Raw genomic sequence first — 24231 nt, 5'->3', positions numbered from 1 at the left:
CCCACAACACGTTTTCTTTATAAACCCTTTAGAAGATCACAAAAAACACGTAAATCAAATTATACATGGTCTGAAAAATGACCCCACGGTTAAGAGAACTCACGCACAACCATCCTTCATGAAAGCCCTTGCCCTCTCCCCGCTATTAGAAAAGCTGCCTTTGGGCCGGGCGCGGCAGCTCACGCCTGTAATCCCAGCACTTTGGGAGGCTGACATGGGCGGATCAAGAGGTCAGGAGATTGAGACCATCCTGGCTAACATGGTGAAACCCCGTCTCTACTAAAAATACAAAAAATTAGATGAGTGTGGTGGCGGGCGCTTGTATCCCAGCACTTTGGGAGCACTACTCGGGAGGCTGAGGCAGGAGAATGGCGTGAACCCGGGAGGCGGAGCTTGCAGTGAGCTGAGATCGCGCCACTGCACTCCAGCCTGGGCGACACAGCGAGACTCCGTCTCAAAAAAGAAAGGAAAGAAAGGAAAGAAGAAAGGAAAGAAAAGAAAGAAAGAAAAGCTGCCTTCGGAAGCATGGCAGTTCCACGGATCCGGGCCGCACCCAGGGGCCTCCCAGAGCTGCCAGGAGACACAGGGCAACGTGAGAGAGCGCCTGACCCAGGGCCGCACGGCAGACACGGCACCTCCTGAGGCGTCCTCGGCTGTCACAGCACCACTACGTGCTGTGGGCAACGGTGAGCCAAGTCCAGCTCTGGCTTGGTCACGGTGGGCGTCAGGAACAAGCGAATCTACAGCTCACCTAACACTTGTCTCGGGGGCTTGTTCAAGGGCCCCGAAGCCACCACTCTACTGGTTTCCCAGACATGACACTTGGATGGGGAAATTCCACAGGCCTCTGTGGATAAGGCACTGTCCCCACATCTGTGTCCACAGCCCACAGCCTCTGGAGCGCCATGTGGAACCGTTGTGAGCTCGCCCCCAGCACAAAAGCAGAGCCCAGCTGCCCCACCGGAATGATGCTCTCCACCTGTCCACTTTTTACCTCTGATGTACTTTCAAGTATGTGTAGCAATTTTCCACGCCAAATTGTTAAACACTTCAGTACAAACCAAGATGAACAGAATATCAAGGAAAAAAAATATCTATTTATTTTAGGTCCTCCCTTTAGGAAACATATGTCCCTTTTCTTGGACAGAATTAGGAGACTTTCTGAGAACACTGAGTTGGCAGGTTAATTTTTGTTATAGTAACGCAGTTTTGGGGAAGAGGGAAACCAGATGCTAGGATGCGTGGTCTGCTCAGGCGCTCTGTGGGCTGCTCTGCACCCAACCATCTGGCCCGAGGCTTCAGGGCCATGGCAGGCACTGTTTCAACTCCAATAACTTCAAGTGAGGTGCTGCTAAAAGCAAGTCAACACTTTATTCTGAAGATTCAAAATTAAAAGAGGATGAAAGACAGCAGGAGCTGCCACACAGAGCAGCTCTGCCGGGAAGGGGCAGGGAGCTGCCCCCGCACCACCACAGTTACCTGGGGAAAAACGAAGGCGCCAAGACCTATGGCAATGTGGCTGGCTGAATTTGGTTCAGAAATAAAATCTGACAACTTGTTCTGCTCATCTGAAATTTAGGTTTTGGAAAAATGTTTAAAGATAGGCAAATGAAAAGAACAAACCAGCCAGGCACAGTAGGTCATGCCTGTAATCCCAGCACGCGTGAGGCTGAACTGGGTGCACTGTTTGAGCCCAGGAGTTCGAGTGCACAGTAAGGCCTCGTCTCCACAAAAATCATCATCGTCACGAGCCGGGCGTGGTGGCGCACGCTTGCAGCCTCAGCAACTCCTAAGGCTGGGGTGTACGTAGGCCCCAAAAAGCCAGCTGCAAAGCACGGGGAAGAGGATAAAGCAAGCACGTTCTTACACCTGGGGCTTCCCTGGACAATGAAAGAATAAGCTTCCGCCTGTCACCTCAAGGATCACACATGTGTAGCCCAGGCCGTCCCTGGGCCACTGAGGCCCTGGCCTCAGTACAACCACAGCACCTTCCCTCACTCCTGCTCCCAGCCCCTTGCCAAGTGGGTGACGGGGACAAGACAGGACCCTGTCCTACACCAGCGTCGGGGACCACATCACTCACCACAGCCAGCGGTGAGACAGCTGGCCTGTGCCTGCCTTTTTTTTTTTTTTTTTTTTTTTTGAGGCAGAGTCTCGCTCTGTCGCCCGGACTGGAGTGCAGTGGCCGGATCTCAGCTCACTGCAAGCTCCGCCTCCCGGGTTTACGCCATTCTCCTGCCTCAGCCTCCCGAGTAGCTGGGACTACAGGCGCCCGCCACCTCGCCCGGCTAGTTTTTGTATTTTTAGTAGAGACGGGGTTTCACCGTGTTAGCCAGGATGGTCTCGATCTCCTGACCTCGTGATCCGCCCGTCTCAGCCTCCCAAAGTGCTAGGATTACAGGCTTGAGCCACCGCGCCCGGCCACCTGTGCCTGGCTTTTAAGCTGAAACCCCAGACTCTGAAAACCAAAGAGCAAACTCTAGCCTGGGGAGCCTACAGACTGTCTTAGGTTCACCCTCGATCCTTCCTCGTGGGGAGGTCCCAGCAGCCCTGGTCACAGAGAGAAGCGCCCAACACAAAGCCGAGCCCTCACTTGTGCTGCTTGGAGGACAGTGTCTGCAGTACAGCCTGCCTGCGTGTCAGACGCACTCTCATTGAGACCTGGGGGGCCAGGAAACGCTTTCCCTGAAGACAAAGCCCAGGCATCGCTGGGTCAGCACGAAGTCCCCTCAGCTAGCTGCGCTCTGCAGTAGGGTGGGACTTACATGCTGTCATCTGCGAGAAACAGGGTGTCCAGGGCAGGATTTACACACTGCTGTTCACGAAGGACTGGGGATCCGGGGTGGGACTTACATACTGCTGTCTGTGAGGGACAGGGTGTCTGGGGCAGGACTTACACATTGCTGTCTGTGAGGGACTGGGTATCCGGGGCGGGACTTACACGCTGCTGTCCGTGAGGGACAGGGTGTCTGCATCACTGGACAAGCTCTGCTGCTCGCTGTCGTTGGCACTGGTGGCTGGGGCCAGGGCATAGCCGGCATTGACGTAATAGGGGTTGACTGGCTCCCGCCACGATCCATACCTGCGAACAAGTAAGCAGGGCACGTTAGTGACAGCCTGCCAAAAGTCTCTCATTTTATTCCACATTTTCATATTATCTGAATATCTCAATGTATTAATTTGAAACACAAGCAATTTGGATAAAAACATGGAGCATGGAGAAAAGACCAGCATCTCCACCTGTCCTTTCGTCCCTCTGTCCTTTCTAACAGGGTGCATTAAAGCCAGATCTCTCCTCTGATTTTAGGCGGAGGCTTTGGTGCACACACAGAGCATCCACACAGGATCATTTGGGTTTGTTTTCCATGCACGGCACTAGAAATGGGACGCAGATGTTCTGCTCATTCTGAAGTGCGCGTCAGGAGAGGACAGGACGATGATCAGGACGAGGCCCTTGGGCTTCAGCTCAGACGTCTCTGCACCTGTGCCCAAGTCCAAGCACGGCCATGGGACTGATGTCAGGGCTGGTATATGACAATGTGGGTGGTGCCACCTCCTATTCCCCTACCTAGAGCAGCGGTTCCCTCCCCAGCTCCTGGGACAATTTACCTCGTCTTGTTACCACAAAATTAGCCGGGAAATGACACCTTGTTTCCATCTGCATTTCCCTGATTCATGGTCAGATTGGAGTTTAGGGTATTTGTCATTTAAACTTCTTCCTCTTTATCGGTTCACATGGTTTGCCATTTTCTATGGAGTGGATTATGAGTTTCTTGGTGATTTAAAGAAGTCTTTAAACAGACTTGTTATTAATCTCTGGTTATATATGTGAAAAACATTTTCTCCCGAAACGCCATTTTTCTTTTCTTTTTTTTTTTTTTTGAGACGGAGTCTCGCTCTGTCGCCCAGGCTGGAGTGCAGTGGCCATATCTCAGCTCACTGCAAGCTCCACCTCCCGGGTTTACACCATTCTCCTGCCTCAGCCTCCCGAGGAGCTAGGACTACAGGCGCCCGCCACCACGCCCAGCTAGTTTTTTGTATTTTTTAGTAGAGACGGGGTTTCACGGTGTTAGCCAGGATGGTCTCGATCTCCTGACCTCGTGATCCACCCATCTCGGCCTCCCAAAGTGCTGGGATTACAGGCTTGAGCCACCACGCCCGGCCCATTTTTCTTTTTAACATTGCTCATGTTGGTTTTGGCCAAACAAAAGTTTTTGATTTCTATGAAATCAGACAGGCCGGGCACAGTGGCTCATGCCTTTAATCCCAGCACTTTGGGAGGTCGAGGAGGGTGGATCATGAGGTCAGGAGATGGAGACCATCCTGGCTAACATGGTGAAACCCCATCTCTATTAAAAATACAAAAATCAGCTGGGCATGGTGGCACACACTTGTAATCCCAGCTACTCGGGAGGCTGAGGCAGGAGAATCACTTGAACCCGGGAGATGGAGCTTGCAGTGAGCTGAGACAACACCACCGCGCTCCAGCCTGGGCGACAGAGTAAGACTGTCTCAAAAATAAAAAAATAAAAATAAATTTTAAAAAATCAGATATTCCCATCTTTTTATTTATTTATTTATTATTTATTTATCTATCTATTTTTCTATTTTGGAAACACAGTCCTTCCTTATTCCAAGATTACAAATATATTCTATTTTTCTTTATACGCTCCAAAGAGTTTTTTTAGACCTCCACCTGAAATGTGTGTATACAAAATCTAGCCCAGTCCAGGAGAGCCTAAAGGTAAAAAATAAAATAATAAAAAATAAAATCTAGCTTACCCCTTCACATCAAAATGGAGAGCCAGCTGTTAGCATTAAATACTGAATAGTCCATCTTGTCCTCAATAATTTTAAGCGCCTCTTTCCACCACATCTCACTCCTGTCACAGGCATGTGCCCTTTCCGGGTGCTCTGCTGTGCTGCCAACCAACTGGCGTGTGGAGTCTGCAGGGTCCCTAACTGCCAAGGCCCCACAGTGTGCCCTGAGGCTGCCTCTCCCTTCTAGCGGCTGCCCCACTCGGCTTTGCTTTCCCTGGTTTCAGTTACTTGTGTTCAACCAAGGTCTAAAACTAGGTGCACATAGAGCGGTAAGACTGCGAGAGAAGGAGACCAGCTTTACAGGGTGTTTATTGCAGTGCACCCTTACAGTCGCCAGCCACACAGTGTTTATCGCAGTGCACCCTTACAGTTGTCAGCCTCAGTGTTTATCGCAGTGCACCCTTACAGTCGCCAGCCGCACAGTGTTTATCGCAGTGCACCCTTACAGTCGCCAGCCGCACAGTGTTTATCGCAGTGCACCCTTACAGTCGTCAGCCTCAGTGTTTATCACAGTGCACCCTTACAGTCAGCAGCCTCAGTGTTTATCGCAGTGCACCCTTACAGTCGCCAGCCGCACAGTGTTTATCACAGTGCACCCTTACAGTCGTCAGCCTCAGTGTTTATCGCAGTGCACCCTTACAGTCGCCAGCCGCACAGTGTTTATCACAGTGCACCCTTACAGTCGCCAGCCGCACAGTGTTTATCACAGTGCACCCTTACAGTCGCCAGCCGCACAGTGTTTATCACAGTGCACCCTTACAGTCGTCAGCCTCAGTGTTTATCGCAGTGCACCCTTACAGTCGCCAGCCGCACAGTGTTTATCACAGTGCACCCTTACAGTCGTCAGCCTCAGTGTTTATCACAGTGCACCCTTACAGTCGCCAGCCGCACAGTGTTTATCACAGTGCACCCTTACAGTCGCCAGCCGCAGTGTTTATCACCGTGCACCCTTACAGTCGTCAGCCTCAGTGTTTATTGCAGTGCACCCTTACAGTCGCCAGCCGCACAGTGTTTATCACAGTGCACCCTTACAGTCGCCAGCCGCACAGTGTTTATCACACTGCACCCTTACAGTCGCCAGCCGCACAGTGTTTATCACAGTGCACCCTTACAGTCGTCAGCCTCAGTGTTTATCACAGTGCACCCTTACAGTCGTCAGCCGCAGTTTTATCACAGTGCACCCTTACAATCATTCCGTTTGATTCACAATTGTCTTTAGTCTCTACTGTTCCTAACTTGTAAGTTAAATTTGATCAGAAATGTGTTCCCAGAGGGGAAAACAGTATATACAGGGTTCAGCACTATCGCGGTTTCAGGCATCCACTGGGGTCTTGGAATGTGTCCCACGATGGGTGACAACGACCTCAGATGGATCTTCACAGATCACAACGACACAAGATAACTAAGACAGCTCCCAAGGCTACCACAATGGACTGCCCTGCACGTGTACATGGCTGGAGGAACTGCCATGTCAGGGGCACAAGCACACCTGCATTGGTGACTGGGCACCTGTGCATCAGAGTCCTTGGTGTAGAGGGAGGATGCAGCACGGCTTCCAGCTGTACACTTGATGAGCAGAACCTAGGGAAAGCCCCAGTTCTACTCACACCAGGAAAGGCCCTTTGACAAGATGGGAGGGGGGCGGGCAGCCTGGCACCTTGGACTCTGATGACATGGGATGCCTGGGGAGATGAGCAGGCACTGTGAGCTGGGGAGAGCCTGTGGCGCTGGTGGGTGGGGCCTCGTTGCACGGGGCCATTTCCTCTGGGGTTGTGGCCTCCAAGCACTCTGGAGGGCATCACATGGGGCCACAACACACAAGCAGGGCCTTTCATACGGACAGTGTGGGTGACTGTGCTCAGCTGCTTGGGAGGCAGGCACAGGGCCCCGTGCCACAACGGACAACAGGGTTCACGATGTCAGGCCCCTGCCAGCATCAATGTCCATGAGTCCCTCTGACCCACCCACTGTGGCCTGGCCACTCACTGCAGGCCACGGACAGTCATGGCCGGGTGACAGCAGCCTCAGGCTGACAGCAACCACAGGGCCGCTCTTGGGAAACGGGCTCTCTGGAAATACCAACCACCAGCGGCTGGGCTGCAAGTCTTCACTCCTCGTCTCCTCTCTGTACCTGACACAGAGCAGATGAAATGATACCAGCCTGCGGCTTCAGGCTCTTTAAGCATCAGGCAGTATTGTTAAATGACACCGTTATTCCTTTGATCCTTTTTTTTTTTTTTTTTGAGACGGAGTCTCGCTCTGTCACCCAGGCTGGAGTGCTGTGGCCAGATCTCAGCTCACTGCAAGCTCCGCCTCCCGGGTTCACGCCATTCTCTTGCCTCAGCCTCCTGGGTAGCTGGGACTACAGGCGCCGCCACCTCGCCCGGCTAGTTTTTTGTAGTTTTTAGTAGAGACGGGGTTTCACTGTGTTAGCCAGGATGGTCTCGATCTCCTGTCCTCGTGATCCACCCGTCTCGGCCTCCCAAAGTGCTGGGATTGCAGGCTTGAGCCACCGCGCCCGGCCATTCCTTTGATACTGAAAGCCACAGCTGCTCAGCAGCTACTGATATTATCACTCTAACAACCATTGCAGCCAAACTCAGATCTCAGGTTAAGTACTAAACTAAGTTTCCCTGTTACTATGAAGGAACACTGAACTTTGTTAACTTTCCATAAACATCTATTTGGCCAAATAAAAACATTTCAAATTTAACAGAGAAGGCCACTGCTGCACAGAAGTTTAAGAAGTCTACGTCCAAAGCACACAGCGTGTCTGCAGCCCACGGCGCACCTGTAGCCCACGGTACACGGGCGTGTCTGTAGCTCACAGCACACGGCACGTCTGTCTCAGCAGGCGGGTGCGTCTGCAGCCCACGACACACGGCGCGTCTGTCTCAGCACACACTGGAAGCACGCGCCCTGCCCTCGTGCTGCCATGGGGCTTACACCTGTCCCGTCACTTGGGAGCCACATACAGCAGAACGAAGCCTTCCGTGCTCATGTGTCCAATTCCAAAGCCTTCTCCCACTCTGACTTCCCAGGTGTGCCTTTCACATTTGTGGAAAACCTGTTTGTCTTTAAAATGAGAAACAGGAGAAACGCAGGTTTCCAATTTTCCACAAGCTCCAGCACACAGCAGTTCCACTGCACACAAGCACCACGGTCAGGCAGCAAAGGGGAGAGAAGCAGGAGAAGGCGGCGGGGAGGAAAGAAAAGGAAGAAGGGCAGGCTGTTTACTATTGATCTTCATAACAATCCCGGACAACTGCCCGAGCTCCCAGGATCTGCCCTCAGCGCTCAGATGGCTCCTGCACCTGAAGACACAGGCAGCCGGGCTTGGCCTTCACTACCAGCGGATGCGACCAAGAATGTTCTGGTCAAAGACACGTTCAAGGGGAGGTCACATGGGAATTCCAGGATTCCCCCCACCAGATATAGCTGGGATCCAGCGGCAGGGGGGGCATGTGCTCGTGTGCCTGCCTGTGCGTGCACCTATGGATGTGTACTTTGTGTGTGTGTGCCCATATATCCATCTGTGTGTGCACCTGTGTGCCTATGCGTGCTCGCCCCTCACGAGCACCTCCACCTGCTCCTGCACTTCTCAGACATGTGGAGATGCTGTGGGTGAATCTGACCCCTGGCTGTGCAGTGAGAATGCGGCCACGGCCTTGGTGAGAGCGGATCTGACCCCTGGCTGTACGGTGAGAATGCGGCCACGGCCTTGGTGAGAGCGGATCTGACCCCTGGCTGTACGGTGAGAATACGGCCGGGGCCTTGGTGAGAGCTGACGTGACCACTGGCTGTGCGGAGAATGTGGCCAGAGCCTTAGTGAGGGCGGATCTGACCCCCGGCTGTGTGGAGAGAATGTGGCCGGAGCCTTGGTGAGAGCTGTGCCCAGCACCCCCACACTGATAACCTGAAACAGGAAAACGGGCACAGCTCTTCTAGAACAGGCAGAGTCTGGGGACACAGAGGCTGGCAAACTCTGCAGAGCTAGGTGGCGACAGACTCCCTGCAACTCTTCTGTGTGTTCAAAGGCTTTCTTTAGGCACCGGTGTGGTGATGCACACCTGGAATCCCAGAGACTTGAGAGGGTAAGGCAGGAGACTCGCTGGAGCCCAGGAGTCTGAGGCTGCAGTAAGCCACGATCATGCTGCTGTGTTCCAGCCTGTGCTCCAGACTCTGTCTCAAACAAAAATGTTGTGGAGAGGAGGCATGAGAAGACACGGCGACTTAGGGAAAAACGTGCCCATCACAGAAGAGAAAGTCCAGTGAAGTGGTGAGGAGGGGCTGATGGCAGAATCAATGCCCAGGAGCTGTGTCATAAACAAACACCTTGTGGGGTTTGACAGCTACAAGGACCCTATTAGCCTCAAGGCAACAGGAAATGAGAAGCCGAGAGGCGGCCAGTGCACTTCAGGATGGCCTAAGAGGGCCGAGCATCAGGGCCACACAACAGGTCTCCCCTGCCCAGGTGTTCGTACATCGTGGAGAAATGTGTTCCTCCTGCCACGGGAAGGCACCTCGCTGGGACTCCTGCAGCTGCTCCCACATCCAGCATGGTCACGGCACCGGCTCTCTGGTCACTGTGGTACTTTCATCTTCCGTCTTTTCACATGTAACCATTCTATATTCTTGTACTTGTGTAAGCAGGCTGCCTTTTTAAAAGATAGTTTGACAGTTTTTCCTTTTAATGAAGCTCTCTGGTCCGGTTACATTTAGTGTGATGTGGAGGGAGCTGGGCCACCGTCGGATCAGGTTGGTTTATCACATCTGCTCTACTTCCTTTTGCTCTTTCTTGCCTTCTTTGGGGTATTTTTTGCTTTCCATTTCCTCCCTCTGAAAAAGTAAATGTTGTACAGTTCTTTCATTGGTTCCTGTGCGTGGACACGCCTCAATCCCACACATCACACCTGCCTCTGCCCAGGCCGCATGAGAAACTCAGAACTGACAGCCCCCCACACACTCATGAGCAACACATTTCCTGCACTGACATTTTCTTTTTTTCTCCCTGGGCTCCCACCTCAGCCTCCTGGGTGGCTGGAACTACAGGCGCACGCTACTGTGCCCAGCGACTTTATCATTTTTTATATAGATGAGGTCTCACTATGTCACCCAGGCTGGTCTTGAACTCCTGGGCTCAAGCAGTCTGCCTGCCTCGGTGACCTAATGTGCTGGGATTACAGGCGTGAGCCACTGCGCCTGGCCACAGATCAGATCATTTTAATTATTGAACTGCAAAGGGCAAATGCTTTGAAAGGATCCCAGCAAGGTAAGATGACAACACCAATAATGCAACATGGGGCGGATAAAATCTAAACAGAAAAGTTACACAAAGTGATGAAGCTTCACTGTGATGGTTTCACAGAGAAATTTAGGAACAGGTCAAGCTTCACACCATCCCACCACATCCCTTAACATACACAGGCAAATTTAAGAGAGTTCCAGCTTTCCTCATAAAATACCTTTAGAATTACTGAGTACACTCAAGAACGTAGAAATTAAAATGAAACAAAAACATATACATATAAATATATATATATATATATATTTTGAGACGGAGCCTCGCTCTTTCACCCAGGCTGCAGTGCGGTGGCACGATCTTGGCTCACTACAACCTCCGCCTCCTAGGTTCAATAGATTCTCCTGCCTCAGCCTCCCGGACTAGCTGGGACTCCAGGCACGCGCCACCATGCCTGGTTAATTTTTGCATTTTTAGTAGAGACAAGGTTTCGCCATGTTGGTCAGGCTGGTCTCGAACGCCTGACCTTGTGATCCGCCCGCCTCGGCCTCCCAAAGTGCTGGGATTACAGGCCTAAGCCACTGCGACCAGCCACAAAAAATGTTTAATGCCAAAAGACCACCTGGATGTGATGGACGCCATCCAGAACATGGGAAGAGGAGACTGGAGGTAGATCTGGCCCTGGGAATCACCCGAAGCCACTGATACAGGCCCTCCTGCCTCATGCTACCCACGCTCTGGGATCCTCTGGGCCTGCTGCTGTCTGTGCCTTCCATACCCAGGCAGGAGCCGCCACCCTCCCTGGTAGTAAGGCACCATGTGGCACCTGCTGGTGACAACCATTATGGGGAAACAGCAAACAGCAACCCCAGGAGAGCTCTGCATAGCACGTGCCCCACCCCGCCAAGACCTCTGTGTTGCTAAAACTAAGTTCTGATGATTTTGCTTAAGCAGCACAGGTCAGTACGCCACCTAAAATAATTATAGTCATTTTGAGAGGCAAATTGCCTTTTTCTCCAACCACAGAGCTCCTCTACTCATGACAAGGCTGCGTCCTGATAGACCTGTCATAGCTGGGTTGAAGTGGTAGAGGTGGAAGGTGGATTCCGACCTCAAAGGGTTATCCAGACACAGCCCTGCCTTTCGCTGACGGGCACCCTGAATGCTTCAGGCTGGTCGTGAAGTTGAAAAAGCCTAAGTGGAACCATTCTAAGTTGGGGACCAGCCGTATCCTGAAAGATGGAGGCTGGGATCAGTAAAATGGCTGGGAACGCACATCTGTCAGCCCCGGAGCGTAAGTCAGGAATGAGTCGATGAAAGCCCAACTCCAAGTGAGCTGGACACGAAGACAGAGATGGCCGCGCAGACCCAAAGATGCACAACCTGAGAAGCACAGAGCGCCTGTCTTGTGGCCAGGGAAACCCAGGCAGTGCACGCCACAGGCATGAGGCTGGGTGCTTCTCCCTGGCCTGGCTCAGAGCAGGGTGGCTGCGAACAGTGGTGCACAACCCAGGCTCCAGGAGGAGGTCACCCTGAGAGGCAGCTGGGGAACACGGCGTACACCCCAGGCTCCAGGGATGGCCCTGAGGGGCGGGCGCTGTACGGGGCCCTGCTGGTCGCGGGGTCTAACAGGAGGCAATGACTCACGACTGAGTACGTCTCCCCTGAACCCATCACCCTATACCTGGCCACAGTGGAGTGTGCACCTGCCCCAGGTGTGGGGACAGGTGTGGGAGGCCTGTGCAGGAGCTGAGTTAGCATGGCAGGTGCTGCTGCTGACCTGTGCCTCCCCTGGGCGCAGCGGCAGAATCCGCTGGGCCACACATCCTCATCCCTTAAGCAAGGGGGACCCGGCTGTCTGTGAGGCGAGGAATCCGTGCGGACCCTGGTGTGCGTCGGCCCCTCAAGACCCCATCCACGCGTCTCCAGCCACCTCAGCCCCACAGAGCCACTGAGGATGATGGGTGAATCCTACACACGGAATCGCTGGCTCCTGGGGACTCCCTTCATTTTCTGGAGCTGTGGACGGTGGACAGAAGAGCGTATCCTTGGAGCCCAGACACTGGCAGACACAAAAGCCTGGCAAGAAGCAACACAGGCAGAAAAGGCCTCTGTGGATGGCAGGCAGTGGCCTGGGGGAAGAGGTGGCCTGCAGCTGCGACCCAGCTCTGGTCTGCACTCATGTCCATGGAAGGGGCTCTGGCACCAGATGGCTGGGAGCGGGGTCATCTGGCAGAGGCCATGGATGCCAGTTGCCACTTGCTTCCCAAAACTGACAGCCAAGTGTGGCTCAGGCCTGAAATTCCAGCACTTGGGACACTGAGGCAGGAGAGCTGCTTGAGCCCAGGAGTTCGAGACCAGCCTAGGCAAGAGATCAAGACCATGTCTCAAAAAAAAAAAAAAAAAAAAGGAAGGGAAAGAAGGAAAGAAAGGAAGAAAACCAAAATAAGATTAAAAAAAAACCCAGGTGAGGCACGGTGGCTCACGCCTGTAATTCCAGCACTTTGGGAGGCCGAGGTGGGCAGATCACGAGGTCAGGAAATCGAGGCCATCCTGGCTAACACAGTGAAACCCCGTCTCTACTAAAAATACAAAAAATTAGCCGGGCGTGGCGGCGGGCACCTGTAGTCCCAGCTACTCGGGAGGCTGAGGCAGGAACATTGTATGAACCCAGGAGGTGGAGCTTGCAGTGAGCTGAGATCAAGCCACTGACTCCAGCCTGGACAACAGAGTGAGACTCCACCTCACCAAACAAGCAAAAAAACAAAAAACAAAAAAAAACCCAACACTGAGGGGTGTGACTTGCTTTCTCACCTGCATCTCTCTAGGAGCATGGGCACAGTTCTTCACCACTCCGGGTACAAAGCAAAAAGGTATAAACTGCCACAAGGGATGGAATACAACACAGAATGAGCAACCCACCCCGCAGACACCAGCCTGTGGGAGCCCCAAAGCCCACGGGAGAGCCCCACAGACCATGAGCCCAGCAGCCCACGGGGAACCCCACAGTCCATGGGGAGACCTGCCGATGGGAAGCCCCACAGCCCACACGGAGACCAGCCCACGGGAAACCCCGCCGACCATGAGGAGCTGAGTCACATCTGAAATGCCCAGGACCGTCCGCACTGAGGAGCAGCCTCCATGCGGGGCAGATCTGGGGCCAAGTGTCACACAGTGGCCTTGGCCACATTATGGGTCAGGACTGGGCGTGAGGCCACCTGCTCAAGGACACCGATTCCATAGCATGGGGGCTACATTTGCTCCACAGGTCTCCTGCTGGATCCTTTCCCAGCCCTCCTGGGAGGAGGCTGGGGGCCGGAATGCGGGTGCATAGGAACGGCTGGAAGCAGTGCAGGGCAGAAGCGATATGGAAAGGCAGGTCAGGCACAGGCCCCACAGGCCCACGGTCGTCCAGGGAGGTTTGCAAGGACCACAGGGCCAAGGGCACCATGAGCAGCTTCCCGCCCAACCCGCCCAGTGTCCCGCAGAGTTTGTGGGGATAAACAGAAGCCTGACAAACACAACTGAGCAGAAGACGCCCGCAGGTGGTCAGTAGACGCTTCCAGTGTGATCACAAGACCACACGCCGCAGGTGAGCACATGACACAGACACACTTACTTGATCCCTATTTTGACGAGATAAGTCGTCATTTATACGAGGAGGCGGAGGGGCACCCCAGGTGAGTGGGCCAATCCTCAGACACAGCCAGTGCCATCGGTGACCTGCATCCGACCCACCCGAACGGCACAGCCAGCAGACTGAACCCGCCCTGCTCAGCGACCTGCATCCCGACCCACCCGAACAGCACAGCCAGCAGACTGAACCCGCCCTGCAGAGGCAGCTTCTAGCAGCCGCAGGCCCTTCCCAGGCCCAGACCCATTCGAGTCCAGCACAGGGAAAGCCTCTGCCCAAGCCTTCAGGGAGGCAGCACCCACTGTGCATAGTTCCTGAGGGCGGAAAACGCTGGGATGCACGAAGGCAAGGAAAATGCTTTGTAAAAATCAGCTCTACTGACGCACAGCCGGATGCTCAGTGGACCGGCACAGAATCACAGTCCTACCTAGTGAGTTCTGATGCGCAGCAGATCACAGCCTCAGCCCCCGCGCCCCAGCCCACGTATTCAACCCGGTCCCCCAGGCTTCCCTCGGGAAAATCCACCTGTCGCTTGAGGTCAGTCGGCCTTTTCTAGAGCTCTGGATAAAGGCAGTCTCACGGGGAGCTGGTGCCCCCTCCGCTCCGGCGCCCCCTCCGCTCTGGCCTTCTTCACTGGCGCTGGATCTTGAGATGCACCCCTGCCTCCACGGTTACCAGCGGCTCATCCCTTTTATGCCGTGTCATGCCAGGATGCACCACGGTGTTTTTCTCCAACTGCTTGGCACTGCCACCCGGAGTTGGGGCAGCGCTTCCCAGCAGGAAGAGGTGACCCCAAGGCCAACTGCCAGGCCACAGCCAGCGCCCTCCTCACGTCTCGCCCTCCCCCAGTCCAGACACAGACCTGGTCGAGGGCGCCCAGACCAGGGCTCAACCCACTGCCCGCAGGGGCCGACTGCTGAGGAGGGGTCACCGCCACAGAGTGATGGCTGCGGCAGCTTCGTGTGTACAGCTTATGGCCTGTCCCACGTGGCTGCAGGCTCCAGCCCTGAGAAGAAGAGAGGGTTGTTCCCCAACGAGGCACCTTGCCCTGTGTGAGCTCAATCTTCTTGGAAACACCAAGAAACGACCAAAGCAGACAGGCACTGGGAGAAACACGGTGAGAATTTCCTCCCCTCACATGAACTTCCATGCGAATGTGACAACGGCACAGTGCACAAAGTGCAGATGCTGGCCAGAGAGGGCCCTCCTCGCTCACACCGGCCACTGAAAAGGCCTGCCCTAGTTCACACCGCCATGGAGAGGTCTTGCTTCTGTTTACTGACAACTGGCCCCCATTCATACAGATACTGTCACTTACACACTATATATGTAACAAGGGCCGGGCGTGGGGGCTCATGCCTGTCATCCCAGCACTTTGGGAGACGGAGGTAGGCGGATCATGAGGTCAGGAGTTCAAGACCAGCCTGGCCAACATGGTCAAACCCCATCTCTACTAAAAATACAAAAAATTAACTGGGCCTGGTGACAGGCGCCTATAATCCCAGCTACTCGGGAGGCTGAGGCAGGAGAATCTCTTGAACTCAGGAGGCAGAGGTTGCAGTGAGCCACAATCACACCACTGCACTCCAGCCTGGGCAACAAGAGGGAAAATACACACACACACACACACACACACACACATTTATAAACCTATATATAAAACAAATAACCTACCTTTGCACCCAAAGGTCACAAAGTTTATACAAAAAATGTGATTGAGAGCCGGACACAGTGGCTCACACCTGTAATCCCAGCACCATGGGAGGCCAAGGTGGGCAGATCATGAGATCAAGAGATTGAGACCATCCTGGCCAACATGGTGAAACCCCATCTCTACTAAAAATACAAAAAATTAGCTGGGCGTGGTGGCACGCCTGTAGTGCCAGCGACTCAGGAGGCTGAGGCAGGAGAATCACTTGAACCCGGGACGCAGAGGTTGCGGTGATCCGAGATTGCACCACTGCACTCTGGCCTGGTGACAGAGCTGAATCAAAAAAAAAAAAAAAGTCATCAAAATCAGGCCACCATCAGCTATAAAAATCTCTATTTTACTTCCTCCATAAAATCAGGGATGTGGTCTCTACCTGAAGGGTCAGCCAAGATTGCCAGCACTGGCCGGGCATGGTGGCTCACGCCTGTAATCCCAACACTTTGGGAGGCCCAGGCGGGTGGATCATGAGGTCAGGAGATAGAGACCATCCTGGCTAACACAGTGAAACCCCGTCTCTACTAAAAATACAAAAAGTTAGCCGGGCATGGCGGCGGGTGCCTATAGTCCCAGGTACTGGGGAGGCCGAGGCAGGAGAATGGCGTGAACCCGGGAGATGGAACTTGCAGTGAGCCAAGATCACATTATTGCACTCCAACCTGGGCGACAGAGCAAAACTCCATTTCAAAAAAAAAAAAAAAAAAGATTGCCAGCACCCCCATCAGGTCCCAGGATGCCCCACCTACGTATCTGGTGGGTGTTCTGCATGGTGGCAGACACTTGGTGTCACCCCTAGGGCAGGAACAGGTGATGGGCTGACCGGACAGCATCGACTGACCATGGGGCAGGGGACTCTCACCCATTCTGCTCACACTGAATGAGCAGGTGATTTCTCGGTCACTTAGGGTGGCAAACACAAAAGGGCAAGAGAATGAGTCACCAGGCACCAGGCAGGAGCTTCCGGCTCAGCCCTGTCGCCTGTGCCTAGGAGGCCTCGCTGTGGTTCCACTCTGCGGCCAGCCTTTTATTTACTTTATAATACCGTTGGTGCACCCCACCCACCCACTGTGAATTGCACAACACATCAAAGGCCCTTTATGGTCAAAATCAAACAGTGAGCATAGACAGGGCATGTGTTTCTGCAGACTGTCTACAGGCGCAGCACAGACGGGGCGGCCCTGGCAGCCACCCACACCTGCCATCCCGGGAGGCCAACAGCTCAAACTGTGGCCAAATGCCCCTCACCAGCACTTACTGGCTACTGACCACAGGCAGTCTGCCAATTCCTAAGCTTACAAAGTGGAAATGACAGTGGCCACTTTTTATAAAGTTTCTGAGCATCTCAGCAAATAGTGCTTGGGTGAAGCCAGGCACACAGTGCAGAAAGCCCTCCCCCATAGCCCAGCAACCAAAGTGTCCTGCACATTAGTTACGGGACTGGGTGGAAAAGGTTGCAGGTCACAGTTAAACCCACAATTCCAACTAACTGTCTGTGAGAGTCCAAACAAATGCTTCACCAGGCTGGGGACAGTGGCTCAAGCCTGTAATCCGAGCACTTTAGGAGGCTGAGGCAGAATGCCTTAAAGCCAGGAGTTCAAGATCCACCTCAGTGAGAAGGCAAGACCTTGTCTCTACAAAAAAATGTTGCAAAAATTAGCCAAGGGTGGGCAGGGTGGCTCACACCTGTAATCCCAGCATTTTGGGAGGCCGAGGTAGGTGGATCGCTTGAGTCCCGGAGTTCAAGACCAGCCTGGACAATGAGGTCTACAAAATATTTTAAAAATTAGCCAGGTGTGGTGGCATGCACCTGTGGTCCCAGCTACTCAGGAGGGTGAAGCAGGAGGATCGCCTGAGCCCAGGAGGCTGAGGCTGCAGTGAGCCATGATCATGCCACTGCATTTCAGCCTGGGTAACACAGCAAGACCCTGTCACTAAAAAAAAACTAACACGGCCGGGTGTGGTGGCTCACGCCTGTAATCCCAGCACTTTGGGAGGCCAAAGCGGGTGGATCACCTGAAGTTGGGAGTTCGCAACCAGCCTGACCAACATGGAGAAACCCCATCTCTACTAAAAATAAAAAATTAGCCAGACATGGTGGCACACGCCTGTAATCCCAGCTACAAGGGACGCTGAAGCAGGAGAATCACTTGAACCCTGGAGGCAGAGGTTGCAGTGTGCCAAGATCGCACCATTGCACTTCAGCCTGGGCAACAAGAGTGGAACTCCACGTCAAAAAAAAAAGAATAATAATAATAAATTAAATACTTAACAAGAACAGCATATTCACAGGAACCCAAACACTCATGATTTTGAAAGGCACATGGCAACAGGTGCTACAGACAGGAGAGATGGCAGGCAGGGAGAGTGTGGCCGGGCACCCTGTCCTCTCTGCACAGTCCCCCACAGACAGAAGCTGCTGCTCCGCTTCCCAGGAGAGACGGCAGGCAGGGAGGGTCTGCCAAGCACCCTGTCCTCTCTGCAAAACCCCTAAGTGCTGCCACGCTGCTCATACTAGTAATTATTTAAAATGATAGTGGGCTGGGCATGGTAGCTCACGCCTGTAATCCCAGCACTTTGGAAGGCCAAGGCAGGAGGGAGGATCACGAGGTCAGGAGTTCGAGACCAGCCTGACCAACATGGTGAAACCCCGTCTCTACTCTAAAAATACAGAAATTAGCTGGGCGTGGTGGTGTGAGCCTGTAATCCCAGCTACTTAAGAGGTGGAGGCAGAAGAATCACTTGAACCCGGGAGGCAGAGGTTGCAGTGAGCTGAGATTGTGCAACTGCATTCCAGCCTGGGTGACAGAGCGAGACTCTGTCTCAAAAAAAAAAAAAGATAGTGAAAAACATACAGAGTGGGTAACAAGAATTAGGATTCCATTTTTGAGGGGAAAAAATGAGGTAAGAAAAATCTAGAGGGATCCAGATAGAATAGTAGTATCTCTGAGCAGATATCAGATCATTTCTTTGTGTCTTCGTGTCTTCGTGTCTTCCTTCCTTCCTTCCTTCCTTCCTTCCTTCCTTCCTTCCATCCCTCCCTCCCTCCCTCCTTTCTTTCTTTCTTTCTTTTTTTTTTTTTTTTGAGATGGAATCTTACTCTGTTGCCCAGGCTGGAGTGCAGTGGCGCGATCTCAGCTCACTGTACCCTCCACCTCCCCAGCTCAAGCAATTCTCCTGCCTCAGCCTCTCGAGTAGATGGGACTACAGGCGTACAACACCATGCCCGGGTAATTTTTGTTTTTGTTTTTGTTTTTGAGACAGAGTCTCACTCTGTCGCCCAGGCTAGAGTCCTGGAGTGCAGTAGCGCAATCTCGGCTCACTGCAAGCTCCACCTCCCGGGTTCACACCATTCTCCTGCTTCAGCCTCCCGAGTAGCTGGGACGACAGGCGCCCGCCACTATGCCTGGCTATTTTTTTTTTTTTTTTTGTATTTTTTAGTAGAGATGGGGTTACACTGTGTTAGCCAGGATGGTCTTATCTCCTGACCTTGTGACCAGCCCACCTCGGCCTCCCAGAGTGCTGGGATTACAGGCGTGAGCCACCATGCCTTGCCAATTTTGGTATTTTTAGTAGAGACGGGGTTTTACCATATTGGCCAGGATGGTCTCCATCTCTTGACCTCGTGATCCTCCCGCCTTGACCCTCCAGAGTGCTGGGATAACAGGCATGACCCACTGCGTCTGACCCTTTTGTTTTTTTGAGACAGGGTCTTTGTCAGCCAGGCTGGAGAGCAGTGGCACAACCTCACTCACTGCAGCCTCAACCTCCCGGTCTCAGGTGACCCATCCATCTCAGCCTCCCGAGTGGCTGGAACCACAGGTGCGTGCCACCACACTCATCTCTATTTTTCTATTTTTTTGTAGAGATGGGGATCTCCCTGTGTTGCCTAGGCTGGTCTCAAAATCCTGGGCTCAAGCAATCCACCCCCCTTGGCCTCCCAAAGTGCTGGGATTACAGATGTGAGCCACTGTGCCTGCTACCAAATGTCTTTCACATAAAACTCTGACAACAATCTGTCTTTGCATTGACTGACAACTATGAAATAATGTACATGAAGAGCACTTTGAAAATTATAACGCACCAAAGAACTCACTAATGAGACTCACTAGTTAGTGCTCAACACGATCAGTTATGAAACTGAAGACCTCTTTCCTCTGCTCAGCATAAACACCGTGCATTTAAATCAGTTCTGTGCTGCTCACTGCCAGATTTCTTAAATGTCGCAAAAGTCTCTTCAGAGCCTGGAACTGTACAAATGGCTTCACATCACATTTTTAGGTTCACAAGGATCTGATGAGAAACACTTTATGTAATGAAGAGTGGTAACATTTAAACAGTAGAACAAAAAATGTCCTATGCTTTCCTCCCCAGGAGACACTAGCCCCTCACTCCAGCCTTGACTCCGGAGCAGAAGCCCCCAGGAATTTATCAGTTCCAAAGAAGAGCCAAGGACCTTTCACAAGCTCAGATACCTACGACTGCAACAAACATTTAGAAGTGGTCATTCCCAACAAATTGCAGGCAATTTAGAGTCATTTGCCAAGATGCAATCGGCCCTATTGCTCCAGGGTCTTTACGAAGGCCAGCCGGACCACAGCCCTTGCAGACTGCAGGGTGGCAAGTCCCACGCCAGCCTCAGAGCCTCCTCAGCAGAAGCCTGAATCCATAATTTACCCAGAACCAGGTTGCCGGCTTACAGTCATGGTCCCTGAATCCCGCATACAACTCACCCGAAGGAGCCCAGTTCTCAGTGCTGAAGCTACAAGACGGAAATGACAACTTCTGAAAGCCGCGTCTTATTAAAAACTAAAACACCTGATACTTAGGCATCTAGTTAAGGTAAACATTTTGTACGTGAAGCACTCTGATTTGTTCCCTTGAAGTAATTTAGAAACTGCAAGTTCCAAGCTGGGTCTGCCCTTTTTGTGACATTGTCAGGGATCCTGGAACCCTTCCCTGGGCTGACAGCTCATGGACATCCCTAACACTCCAAAGCAGCTGTGTCTAGTTTCCTTGACTCTGAGTGTGCAGCAGGAAGAAGCCTCCGTCTGGAGAGAAACACTCTGAGGCAGAAATAGAAAATCTTTATTTTTATGAGATATTTAACTTTTTTCTACTTCTTTTAAAAGGAGTTTTACATCACCCAAATGAACCAAACGCAACCAACTCATGAGAATCTACCAAACACTCTGATCGGCGTATAGAATGCACAGCAGCAAGCGGACGCATAACAAAGTCAAAACAAAAACGGCCTGGACTGCTTTCATTTGCAAACTTTTGTGTTCGCCATGGAAATGCTTTATCTTTATGGTATCTCCAACATAACTCCACACTGCACCACGAAGCTATAAATTCCAAAGCGAATGGAACTTCTAAGCAAAGGTGCGAGCCTGACACTGCATGAGAGGCCCTCACCCCAGCGCCTGTCCTGATGTCACCCTCAGATCGCCACACAGGTGCCCCTCAGCCACGGGTCCGACCCCCAGCCTCGCTGAGCCCCCGCTCAAAAGGGCCATTTCCAGGGCTGTGGCTTCCAGAGACAGAGGGGACTAAGGGCCCGCCCCTGACTACAGCAGACGGGAAGTTACTTAACCTCCCAGGGCCTCAGTCTCCATGTGGATGGCCTGCCACTCCCACACCTCGGCAGGGGCCCACGGATGGCCTGATGCCTGAGATGGGCAGCGCGAGAATCTGCAGTTCGGCAGCCTTCAGCAGCGAAAATGATCCCTGACAGTCCTCTGTTCACAACTCCTGCAGATCGTGGTGGACCAGCAACAACCAAGGGCCCCACCGTCCAAGGACAGTTTAGAGAACTCGCGGCGGCAACGTCACAACCACAAGTAAAGCATATTTAACTTTTAGAAACAGGATCTAAAACCTGCAGCCAGGCCGGGCGAGGCGGCTCACGCCTGTAATCCCAGCACTTTGAGAGGCTGAGGCGGGCGGATCACGAGGTGAGGAGATGGAGACCATCCTGGCTAACACGGTGAAACCCCACCTCTACTAAAAATACGAAAAAATTAGCCGGGCGAGGTGGCGGCGCCTGTAGTCCCAGCTACTCGGGAGGCTGAGGCAGGAGAATGGCGTGAACCCAGGAGGTGGAGCTTGCAGTGAGCCAAGATTGCGCCACTGCACTCCAGCCTGGGTGACCAGCGAGACTCAGTCTCAAAAAAAAAAAAAAAGGCCGGGCGCGGTGGCTCAAGCCTGTAATCCCAGCACTTTGGGAGGCCGAGACGGGCGGATCACGAGGTCAGAAGATCGAGACCATCCTGGCTAACATGGTGAAACCCCGTCTCTACTAAAAATACAAAAAAACTAGCCGGGCGACGTGGCGGGCGCCTGTAGTCCCAGCTACTCGGGAGGCTGAGGCAGGAGAATGGCGTGAACCCGGGAGGCGGAGCTTGCAGTGAGCTGAGATCCGGCCACTGCACTCCAGCCTGGGCGGCAGAGCGAGACTCCGTCTCAAAAAAAAAAAAAAAAACCTGCAGCCAGGCGCCATGGCTCACACCTTTAATTCCAATGCATTGGGAAGCCAAGGCAGGAGAATTGTTTGAGGCCAAGGGTTCGAGACCAGCCTAGGCAAAACAAAAGAACCTATCTCTACAAAAAAAAAAAAAAAAATTAGCCAAGGCCAGGAGCATTGGCTCACGCCTGTAATCCCAGCACTTTGGGAGGCAGAGGTAGGCGATCACCTGAGGTCAGGAGTTCGAGACCAGCCTGGCCAACATGGTGAAATCCCCTCTCTAGTAGAGGCTGAAGTGAACAGTGGTCACACCACTGCACTTCAGCCTGGGTGACAGAAATAATAAATAATAAAATAATAATCGAATAAAAAAATAAAAATTAAAAATAATAAAAGAAATTAAAAGAATAAAAATTTTAAAAACCGGGCCAGGCGCGATGGCTCACATGCCTATAATCCCAGCACTTTGGGAGGCTGAGGGAGGCAGATTACCTGAGGTCAGGGGTTCGAGACCAGCCTGGCCAACATGGTGAAACCCCATCTCTACTAAAAATACAAAAATTAGCCAGGCGTGGTGGCACATGCCTGTAATCCCAACTACTCAGGAGGCTGACGCAGGAGAATTTCTTGAGCCCGGGAGACAGAGGTTGGACTGAGCTGAGATTGTGCCACTGCACTCCAGCCTGGGCAGCAGAGTGAGACTCTGTCTCAAAAATAAATAAATAAATAAATAATAAATTACCCAGGCACAGTGAGGCACACCTGTGGTCCCAGTTACTCAGGAGGCTAAGGTGGGATAATTTCTTGAGCCCAAGAGGTTAAGGCTGCAGTGAGCTGAGATCACACCACTGCACTCCAGCCTGGATGACAGAGCAAGACTGTCTCAAGAAAAAAAAAAATTACAGTTAACATCTTAACATCTCCAGAAAGATTTTTAAATGTTGATAATAAATTTTTTAGTGTATATTCAGAAAGCAAAGGCAGAAGAAGAGTATTGAAAAGATATGAAAACACAACAAAAAGAAATGCAAAATATGTGAAAGATTTTAAATTTAAAGGATCACTCTAAATGGTCCAAAATCTAAACAAGATCTCAAATAAGTTCTAAAACGAGAAACGGTAAAGATGGAAGAGAAGAAATTATCAAAGAAATAACATCTCCAGGCCGGGCGCGGTGGCTCAAGCCTGTAATCCCAGCACTTTGGGAGGCCGAGACGGGCGGATCACGAGGTCAGGAGATCGAGACCATCCTGGCTAACACGGTGAAACCCCGTCTCTACTAAAAAAATACAAAAAAAAATTAGCCGGGCGAGATGGCGGGCGCCTGTAGTCCCAGCTACTCGGGAGGCTGAGGCGAGAGAATGGCGTAAAACCCGGGAGGCGGAGCTTGCAGTGAGCTGAGATCTGGCCACTGCACTCCAGCCTGGGCGACAGACCCAGACTCCGTCTCAAAAAAAAAAAAAAAAAAAAAGAAATAACATCTCTGGTCAGATGCAATCAATGGCTCACACCTGAAATCTCAACTCTCTGAAAGCGCAAGGTAGGAGGACTGCTCAAGGCCAGCAGCTTGAGAACAGCCTGGGCAACACAGGGAGACCTTGTCTCTACAAAAAACTGTAAAAAAATTAACAAGGTGGGCCGGGTGCGATGGCTCACACCTGTAATCCCAGCACTTTGGGAGGCCGACGCGGGAGGATCACCTGAGGTTGGGAGATCGAGACCAGCCTGACCAACGTGGAGAAACCCCATCTCTACTAAAAATACAAAATTAGCTGGGCATGGTGGTGCATGCCTGTAATTCCAGCTACTCAGGAGGCTGAGGCAGGACAATTGCTTGAACCCGGGAGGCAGCAGTTGCGGTGAGCCGAGATCGCACCATTGCACCCCAGTCTGGGTAACAAGAACAAAATTCCGTCTCGGGGAAAAAAAAAAAATTAGTGGGGTGTGCTAGTGCCTGTAGTCCCAGCTACTCTGAAGGCTGATGCAGGAGGATTGCTCGAGCCTTTTTTTCCAGACCTACCTCAGAAAAAAAAGAAAATAGTATTTTTTAAGTCCAGAATTAAAGGACAAGTTTCTTCAGCACAACGAAAGAAAAAAGCCCCAAGCAAAACACAATATTATGAAATAACACTGTTGATAAAGAAAACATTCAAAAAATGTCTGAAGGGAAGAAAAAAAGCCCCATCCACACCGCATAAAGAGAATGGAGTCAGATCTTTCCAGTGCAGCTCAGAAAAACAGAAGGTGATAGTGCAATTCCTCCAAATCTCTGGGGAGGTACCTGCTACCCAACCTAAATTGTAAACCCAACGCATCTCTCCCTCAAGTTCTTTTGGCCTGAGCACATAATACCAGTACCACAG

The 24231-nt window shown here is 52.2% G+C and overlaps 1 protein-coding gene across 4 annotated transcripts in view; it reads right to left on the bottom strand.

Annotated features, from left to right (window-relative positions):
• The window catches only part of AXIN1 (axin 1), a 69138-nt gene that overhangs the window by 26323 nt on the left and 18584 nt on the right, over positions 1 to 24231 (bottom strand). For all 4 annotated transcript variants that reach the window (XM_033236430.1, XM_033236432.1, XM_033236429.1 and 1 more), the window contains exon 3: positions 2942 to 3082. In XM_033236430.1, the coding sequence (XP_033092321.1) occupies positions 2942 to 3082 (141 nt within the window). The remainder of the gene's footprint in view (positions 1 to 2941; positions 3083 to 24231) is intronic.

This window comes from Trachypithecus francoisi, unplaced genomic scaffold (genome assembly GCF_009764315.1).
Source record: "Trachypithecus francoisi isolate TF-2019V2 unplaced genomic scaffold, Tfra_2.0 Lachesis_group15, whole genome shotgun sequence".
NCBI lineage: Eukaryota > Metazoa > Chordata > Mammalia > Primates > Cercopithecidae > Trachypithecus > Trachypithecus francoisi.
Note: the sequence above shows the minus strand (reverse complement) of the source record. Positions and strands in the feature narration are given on the sequence as shown.